The sequence below is a fragment of the Oncorhynchus masou genome, chromosome 1 (genome assembly GCF_036934945.1).
Source record: "Oncorhynchus masou masou isolate Uvic2021 chromosome 1, UVic_Omas_1.1, whole genome shotgun sequence".
NCBI lineage: Eukaryota > Metazoa > Chordata > Actinopteri > Salmoniformes > Salmonidae > Oncorhynchus > Oncorhynchus masou.
The window spans coordinates 24,563,452-24,573,208 of NC_088212.1; the positions used below are offsets into that span (position 1 = coordinate 24,563,452).

At 43.8% G+C, this 9,757-nt stretch overlaps 1 protein-coding gene across 2 annotated transcripts in view; it reads left to right on the plus strand.

Annotated features, from left to right (window-relative positions):
- The window catches only part of LOC135539932 (homeobox protein cut-like 2), a 124,884-nt gene extending 115,584 nt beyond the window's left edge, over nt 1-9,300 (plus strand). The window contains exons 17-22 of one of the 2 annotated variants that reach the window (XM_064966211.1): nt 29-864; nt 1,305-1,470; nt 1,644-1,940; nt 3,780-3,968; nt 4,382-4,658; nt 4,821-9,300. In XM_064966211.1, the coding sequence (XP_064822283.1) occupies nt 29-864; nt 1,305-1,470; nt 1,644-1,940; nt 3,780-3,968; nt 4,382-4,658; nt 4,821-5,637 (2,582 nt within the window). In that variant the 3' untranslated portion in view covers nt 5,638-9,300. Of the gene's footprint in view, nt 1-28; nt 865-1,304; nt 1,471-1,643; nt 1,941-3,779; nt 3,969-4,381; nt 4,659-4,817 lie in introns of both variants that reach the window. The other variant, XM_064966204.1, reaches the window with a different exon arrangement.
- Nucleotides 9,301-9,757: the final 457 nt, after the last annotated feature.

The following is a 9,757-nucleotide window of genomic DNA, read 5'->3' on the forward strand; positions in this document are numbered from 1 at the left end:
GTTGTGACTGTGTGTGTGCGCTCTGCAGGTGACATTAAGTCGACCCTGGGCAGCCCCTCGGGCAGGAGCAGTAACGGGGCAGACAGCAGCTCAGACGACACCATCAAGAACATCCTGGAGCAGGCCAGGAGGGAGATGCAGGCACAGCAGCAGGCTCTGATGGAGATGGAGGTCTGTGGCAAGGCCTCTGCCACCAGCGCTGGGCCCCAAGTGAAGCGCCTGGGGCTCCCTGAGCCCTCCAAGGGCCTGCCCCTACCCACCTTCATCAAACAGGAGGAGGGGGGCACGGTGACTATGTGCATGGCCAACCCCATCAGCAGCCCCCAAACCCCCCTCAGTGTCCTCTCCCCTGCCGCCTTCGTTCAGAACATCATCCGTAAAGTCAAGTCAGAGATCGGCGAGGCAGGGACTTACTTCGACCAACACTGGTCCGTGGAGCGGGGGCCCATAGGCATGGTGGGCGGCGTAGGGGGCGGCAGCTCTCAGCCCTTCACCTCAGTGTCTCCCTCCCTGTCCTCTTCCTCGTCCTCGGGCCCCTCGGCCCTGCCCCGGTTGGAGAACGGAGAGTGTCTGCCTAACAGTGAGGAGGCGTCTGCGGCCGAGGAGGACACTGGCTCGGGGATGATGCAGTCTGTGGAGGTGAAGGTGGAGTCCGACGTGTCAGTGAGTGGAGAGTCGACTGGCCATGGCCTGGCCTACTACCCATCATATATCCCCCGCACCCTGAAGCCCACCGTGCCACCCCTGACACCGGAGCAGTATGAGATGTACATGTATCGCGAGGTGGACACCATCGAACTCACCCGACAGGTCAAAGAGAAGCTGGCCAAGAATGGCATCTGTCAGAGGATCTTTGGTGAAAAGGTTTGTTCACTTTACTTTGCTGTACTAACTTCCTTACTTCGTCCTGATTTGTCTGTCCATGCTTCATCTAAAATGGTTTGCATTGTTTTTCTGTGACTCTTTTATGCCTTGTAGCATCATACAACTAGGTAATTAGCAAGGCTTCTTTTTAAGTAAAAGATGATTCCAGAGCAAAAGCTTTATTTAATTTTATAGGTTGTGTGCTACCGCCCTCTAGTGGTTGTAGATATGCAACATTTAAAATAGTAATGTGGTGAAGTTGATTTGCCAGTCACTATTTTGTCACATCTCAAACTGATTTTCATCTTGCAAAAAACTTTTCTCCCCAAGATCTTTATCACCGAGAGTCATATTCACATTAGAAATAGCTGTTTACTATTTACTCCTGTTTACTCTATTTTACTTGCTGACTCTTATCCTGTTTCTGGTGTCCTCTCCAGGTGCTGGGTCTGTCTCAGGGCAGTGTGAGTGACATGCTGTCTCGGCCAAAACCCTGGAGCAAGCTGACCCAGAAAGGCAGGGAACCCTTTATCCGCATGCAGCTGTGGCTACTGGATCAGCTGGGACAAGGCCTCAACCAGCTCCCCAGCCAGAGCCTCTCTCAAGGTGGGCCACTCCATATCACATTGCAACATGGACACATTTATTTACTAGAAGTAATAGTTTGTATACATTTAAGTTCTGGTCAATCAGTTGAATGGAGAAGGTCTCTTTGCTTCTTTATCTGTTTCTCTAACTGATTATATTACCCTCTGATGTTTTGTGACTTCCGCCCATAGATAAAAGCCCAGTGACGGCCCAGTCGTCGCCCTCCCCGCCCCCCAGCCCAGAGGAGATCCACCCCAGCCCGCTGGTGGAGCCCGTCAGCCTGACCCTGGAGAGCAGCAAGGAGAACCAGCAGCCTGAGGGCCTGGTGAACCCCCACCCAGAGGGAGGGAAGTCCACCCCCAGTCTGCTTTCCCTTCACCAGCCCCATACCCCGCTGGGCATCCAGGAGCTGGTGGCCATGTACCCAGAGTTGGACACATACGCTATCACCAAGAAAGTCAAGGAGGTACTGACAGACAACAACCTGGGTGAGTCTGTTGGTGTACAGTGCCTTGCGAAAGTATTCGGCCCCCTTGAACTTTGCGACATTTTTCCACATTTCAGGCTTCAAACATAAAGATATAAAACTGTATTTTTTTGTGAAGAATCAACAACAAGTGGGACACAATCATGAAGTGGAATGACATTTATTGGATATTTCAAACTTTTTTAACAAATCAAAAACTGAAAAATTGGGCGTGCAAAATTATTCAGCCCCTTTACTTTCAGTGCAGCAAACTCTCTCCAGAAGTTCAGTGAGGATCTCTGAATGATCCAATGTTGACCTAAATGACTAATGATGATAAATACAATCCACCTGTGTGTAATCAAGTCTCCGTATAAATGCACCTGCACTGTGATAGTCTCAGAGGTCCGTTAAAAGCGCAGAGAGCATCACGAAGAACAAGGAACACACCAGGCAGGTCCAAGATACTGTTGTGAAGAAGTTTAAAGCCGGATTTGGATACAAAAAGATTTCCCAAGCTTTAAACATACCAAGGAGCACTGTGCAAGCGATAATATTGAAATGGAAGGAGTATCAGACCACTGCAAATCTACCAAGACCTGGCCGCCCCTCTAAACTTTCAGCTCATACAAGGAGAAGACTGATCAGAGATGCAGCCAAGAGGCCCATGATCACTCTGGATGAACTGCAGAGATCTACAGCTGAGGTGGGAGACTCTGTCCATAGGACAACAATCAGTCGTATATTGCACAAATCTGGCCTTTATGGAAGAGTGGCAAGAAGAAAGCCATTTCTTAAAGATAGCCATAAAAAGTGTTGTTTAAAGTTTGCCACAAGCCACCTGGGAGACACACCAAACATGTGGAAGAAGGTGCTCTGGTCAGATGAAACCAAAATTGAACTTTTTGGCAACAATGCAAAACGTTATGTTTGGCGTAAAAGCAACACAGATCATCACCGTGAACACACCATCCCCACTGTCAAACATGGTGATGGCAGCATCATGGTTTGGGCCTGCTTTTCTTCAGCAGGGACAGGGAAGATGGTTAAAATTGATGGGAAGATGGATGGAGCCAAATACAGGACCATTCTGGAAGAAAACCTGATGGAGTCTGCAAAAGACCTGAGACTGGGACGGAGATTTGTCTTCCAACAAGACAATGATCCAAAACATAAAGCAAAATCTACAATGGAATGGTTCAAAAATAAACATATCCAGGTGTTAGAATGGCCAAGTCAAAGTCCAGACCTGAATCCAATCGAGAATCTGTGGAAAGAACTGAAAACTGCTGTTCACAAATGCTCTCCATCCAACCTCACTGAGCTCGAGCTGTTTTGCAAGGAGGAATGGGAAGAAATTTCAGTCTCTCGATGTGCAAAACTGATAGAGACATACCCCAAGCGACTTACAGCTGTAATCACAGCAAAAGGTGGCGCTACAAAGTATTAACTTAAGGGGGCTGAATAATTTTGCACGCCCAATTTTTCAGTTTTTGATTTGTTAAAAAAGTTTGAAATATCCAATAAATGTCGTTCCACTTCATGATTGTGTCCCACTTGTTGTTGATTCTTCACAAAAAAATACAGTTTTATATCTTTATGTTTGAAGCCTGAAATGTGGCAAAAGTTCGCAAAGTTCAAGGGGGCCGAATACTTTCGCAAGGCACTGTATCTAGATATGGGTTTTTAGAAATGAGTGTCTATGTTCTGGTGAATTATTGATATGTGTTGTGGTTTGGTCTGACCACCTGACTAGGAAAAAAAAAAGTCTTAGTTATGTCATGTGTCTACTAGGTCAGCAGTGTTTGGGAAACGTGTTAAGGTGTGTGTTTACACCTTTTTGTTTGTGTGCGTGTTCTAGGCCAGCGGCTCTTTGGGGAGAGTATACTGGGCCTCACCCAGGGCTCAGTGTCAGACCTGCTCTCCAGGCCCAAGCCCTGGCATAAACTCAGCCTCAAAGGCAGGGAGCCTTTTGTCCGCATGCAATTGTGGCTCAACGACCCGCACAATGTGGACAAGCTGAGGGACATGAAGAAGATGGAGAAGAAAGGTTGGTCTATTTACAGCATGGTATCTGGTGTTCTGTTATCAGTATGTGTATTTGCTGTACCTGCTCATATACAGTAGAGCACTGAGTGTATCCATTGATTTATGTACAGCAGCTATTTATTTATTTAATTTTTTTATTTTATTTTACCTTTATTTTACTAGGCAAGTCAGTTAAGAACAAATTCTTATTTTCAATGACGGCCTAGGAACAGTGGGTTAACTGCCTGTTCAGGGCCAGAACGACAGATTTGTACCTTGTCAGCTCGGGGATTTGAACTTGCAACCTTTCGGTTACTTGTCCAACGCTCTAACCACTAGGCTACCCTGCCGCCCTACGGTGTGTGATGTATTGATTCATGTTATTCCGTGCGTCGTCATTGAATTCTCTAACTCTTTCTCTCTCTGTCCTCCAAGCCTATCTGAAGCGGCGGTATGGACTGCTGAGTACCGGCTCAGATAGTGACTCTCCCAGCGCCAACTCTGAGTGTGTGAGCCCGGCCCTGGTCTCCATAGACCTGTGTCCCTACAGCCAGGTGAAGAAGCCCAGGGTGGTGCTGGGGGCTGAGGAGAAGGATGCTCTGAGGAAGGCCTATCTCCTGGAGCCATACCCATCCCAGCACACCATTGAGATACTGGCCTCCCAGCTCAACCTCAAAACCAATACCGTCATCAACTGGTTTCACAACTATAGGTCAGACATTGCTTCAGATCCCCACCCCCAAAGCGACTAGAATAATGACATTTGATCAATATAGTACATGGAATTACTAACAGAATACTTGAATGCTTTTTTAGATGAATGAAATACACGACTCCTTCCAACTGTTTGTTTGATTGTTGTTTTTCTAAGCAGGTCCAGGATGCGACGGGAGGTCCTCATGGAGGGTCTCCAGGACAACGACACGGATGCAGAACACCACAGCTACTCTCCCTCGGCGACACAGAGCCCCACCTCAGACGGGGATGAGAGGGGGCTGCTGCACCCCACTGGACGCACCCCCCACCCCATCCTCCCCCTCAGCGCCAACGCATCACTGCCTCATGTTAAACAGGAGGCCAGTGAGGGAGAGGAGGAGGAGAGAGAGGGCTTCAACGGACAGTCTGAGATCCAGTGTTTCTCTATGGGCGTCCAGTTCCCTCAGTTGAAAACGGAGCATGGGGACCTGATGGTCGGCTGCCAAGAGCCCCACCTGGCTCCACACTATATTCAGAGCCTGAGGCAGGAAGAAGGGATGAGTAGCCAGGCTCAGGGGCTCTTCCATGGGGAGCTCTCCCTTGATGGCCCCCAGAGAGCCAGCCAGTCCAGGCACGAGGGTGACAACTCCAGCAAGTCTTTTGTAGACCCAGTCAGCTTCAAGGCATCATCGGAGCCCTGTCGCAGCAGCCTAGAGGTCTCCCTCAACTCCCCCTCCGCTGCCTCCTCACCCGGCCTCATGATGTCTGTCTCCCCTGTCCCGTCTTCCTCTACACCCATCTCGCCATCCCTGCCCAACCCACCCACCACAAGCACCAACCACAGCCTGGACCCTAACCCCCTGCCTCCCATCCAGAGCCCCAAGCCCAACAAGAGTGTTCAGAGACGCACTGAGAAAATGGCCAACCTCAACAATATCATCCATAGGCTGGAAAGAGCAGCTAACCGAGAGGAGACCCTGGAGTGGGAGTTTTAGGCCCCTCCCTCCCTCCACATTTCCCCAGTCCTGCTGAATCGCACTGCACATGGGAGACTCTCTCAAAGAGAAGCTTCCTGAGCACATGGAGTGGAGCCTGGCTCCTCAACGCCTGTGCTCCCTGTCTGATCACACTAAATAAATAACCCTTTTCGGAAAACCGGGGGAACCAGAGCTAAACTCTTACAGAAAAATTCCCTTAGAGGACTTTTAGAAAATAAAAAATATTTATAGATGTGTTTTAGGTTTTTTGATAATGGATACTACTTTGAAATATATGTAACAGCACTAGCTGTTGTTTTACCTAATGGACTCTGACGTAAAGACTTTTGCAGCTATGGTGTCATGAAATGTACACTGAAGTTGTGTAGATTGCCACTGGGTGAGATTAAAAAAGACCCCTGTCTTAAGCCATCAAAAGCACTATAGTTATTTAAAAAGAGACTGACCAAATTTGCTACTTTTTGAATAGCAATTTTTCAGATTTTGTCTGTAAGACGGGACTGTTTAAGTCAAGTACCGTGAAATTCTACTACTGACTGAGAGATAGTCCTTTAAGACTCTAAATATTCAACATCTTGTATGTACCTGGGTTCTTGGTTGAATGTTTTGAAACATTTGTAACAAACATATAAAGTGTGGTTGTACATGTTGTAGAATTGTCTGCAATAGCCTTCTGAACCAGATGTAGCATGGTACTTCACTGACCCTGTTATCCTCTATAGTTAGTCACCTGTGATATACTTGAGCAAAAATTTGTGAGGAAAAAAAAAACATCTGCAAAAAATAAGAAAGGAAATGTAGAATCTATTTAGTGTATTTTGTATTTATTTTTTATCATTGAGGTTTACTAGGCAGTAAATGAAACTCACTACACATGAGCACAGTTTACATGATTTCTTTCAGACTGCTCTCGTCCTCTAAATCACTGGCGTCAGACTATAATGGGCCAATGCACACCTGGTTACCTCAGTTTTTGTTGATGCAGATCATGCCATGATTGCGTTGTCATTCACACTCATGACCTTCCAACCTTTGAATAAATGGATTAAGATATGTTTGAGTGATGTCTCAGACAACAATGGAACCTGATAATCTTCTAGTGAGGAGTCTCAGGCAAACATGAGCATTCTTTAAAGACCACATTGAGAACCCCTGCTCTTGGATTACAAAGGACAACATGCTTCATCCTCTGCTCCCTTTCTCTCCATCCTAATTCTGTCCTTTCAGAGACTCATGCTGTTCCTCCTGCATTCATGTCGATCTTGTTCTTAGCTCAGTGGGCAAACACAGTCTTGAGTCATTCAAACAACTCTGGTTGGATTACATGGTGGAAACATACTGTAGAAAGAAATAATGCACTATAGAGCACTGACAAGTCCCTCTGTTTGGCTCTGTCTGACTGGAATAAAAATCTGAAAGCATGCAAATGAATCCTGATGGAAAGAACATGATACAGTATGACCAACATTTGACTCCATTGAATTCAGTTAGAATGTACATTCTATGACACAGAATGGAATTGATTGTCTCATTATCCTTGCCGCTGGCCACTACTGTATTGAATATATTAGTTTTGTCATGCTTGCAGTTTGTTATAATCTTCTGTATTTTCCTTCTGTTTTGTACTCAACCATTTTAATAGGACTTCAATACCTTGTGTATGAACTACTTACAGCACTTAGATTTAAATAATTGTGAGGATTCAAAAAATGTAATTTTTAGTGTCCACAAGTGAGTCTTTGCCTTTACTGTATTGTTGAAATTGGTAGTAAACACTGTCTAACTAGTTCAGAGGATTTGGATTGTATATGTATAGATATATAAATATTACACATTTACTGAAAATTATATCTTGTTCTTGAACAAAATGTGCTGCCTATATCGAAATATAGTGTACAGATTTATTCAAGGGATCATTCTTCCAAATGACCAAATGACATTGCTTACAGGGTAAGGAAACCAGTCTACGGACAAGGAACGACAGTAATCCATGCTTTGGCTTTATTTCCCTGGCACTGTTCCCAAATGTTAACCTTTTAGCATTTGTGGCACAAATCCCATTCAAGTCATGTTACCGATATTAGCATTTTCACACATCATGTTCAAATCATCTATAAGCAGCAATTTCACTATACTTGTGCACGTGACAAAATCCCATCCAACAAACTAAACCAAAGCATAGATTGCAGCCAAACCTTGTCCGTAGACTGCTTACAGGGTAAGGTAACCAATATGTAATTTTGTTATTTGGGGGAACTATCCCTTTAACTAAAACCCATATGAGCCAGTTCTGGTCTGGCAAGCATGCCCGTGTTTTAGACCTTCTCTCAGGGTAGTCTTGCTTCTTAAAGCTTTACTGAACCAGTCGCTTTCATAACTGGTAAACACAATAATTAATGAATATAATAACAGAAGAAACCAGTAGACAGAATGGTTCTGCCATATGTTATATGGGATTATGGAAGTTTTAACTATGGGAATGCACATGGAAAACAAATGGTTGTTTTTTGAGAGAAATGGCAGGCTATTTTGTAATCCATTGGTACAATGACAGTGTTAGGTCATTAAATATAGTGTTTTTTTGTGAAGCAAACAGGGAGAGGTAAAAGTATAAAATTGCTGACATCCTGACAGAACTGACTCTTCCATACTTGCTGAGCAGATACAGTATGTGCTTGACACTTCAGAATGACACTGTATACCTCTAAGGATGAAATGGGGAATCTGGATATCCTATATTAATCTATGATGAACTGTCCTTTATTTTTACAACTCATTTTCTATATCAGTGATACTGTGTATGGGAGTACTTAGAAGTAACATTTCTTGTATGAGATCTCATCGTCTTACACAGAAGAATTGACAAATAAATGGCTGAAAATGGAATTGATTTACACAGACCCTTATGGACCTTTACATATTCACATAAACCTAATTTAACTGTTTGAATTTTGCATGCAATTTCATACTGATCACTTAAAAGGGGAATAGACTGTTTTGTATTATTGTTCTGGCGCATTGACATTGAATCAGCACTCATCCCTTTTTACACTGGTGAAACCATGCATGTTGCAATTGGCAATTTTTGTGACAGACACAATGTGTTGTATATTCAACTGACTGAATTGACTCTTTGTAGTATTCACAAGACTGGTTTAGTAATGTGTGAATAAGATGGTGAAATGAATGAAAACCAGACTAAACAAAGTCCCTCTGAAATTTTCTATCCCAAATCCCTAAGTAAAAAGCAGACATTTAGAAATGACTTTTTATCCCATATCAAGTAAGCGTCATGATTTTTCTGGACTTGTTGATAAATTGTGATTTGATGGTCATAGACCTCTGTCACTAGAAGGTGTAAAGTGGTTGAGTACACTGGGTAAAAGCAAGGATGTGATTGTTTTACTGAATTACCTATGAGATTTGGGTTTGATCATAAAGGGATTCCAAATGTTGTTTAACAATATGTGCTCTGGCGTCACCTCTCCTGTCAAAATAAATGTAATTAAAACCTGTTAATACAGATGAGGTGCTCAAAAGGCTAACATCTCATCTCATGTTTCAAGGCATTAGAAGCTGTTAAGGAATGGACAAAAATATACCAAGTGTCTTGGATTCACATATGTATGAAACCATCATCCAATACATTATTGAATAAGATCCTATGTGTGTTGTGTTTTTTGTTACCACTTTAGGCATCACAAATTAGTCTCAGTTTTTGGAGTGCACACACACACACACACCGACACACAGGGAAAATATAATATTCTAATGTATTTTTTTCTGGCAGTGGTTATTGATGATAATTTAAAATCAATAAAATCCAAATGAGTGCTTCAGCTTGATCGTTTCTCAATGCTAAGTTGGTGTCAACATGCACAAAAGCATAGGAAAATAGGTCAATGCTGGTTTTCTACAATGACAAATTCTCTCTGGTGGCCTAGTATAAGTTTAGGCCTACTAAAAATGTATGTAACGTTAAGACAGATGTAAACAAATATAGTAGAAATAGGTTTAAAAACGGTGTACTTTTCTTGGAAAAGTCTCAAACGAATCCTTGGGACATCCCAACTGACGCTACCCAATTGAAGTTAACATTTAAAACGGTTAGGATAGG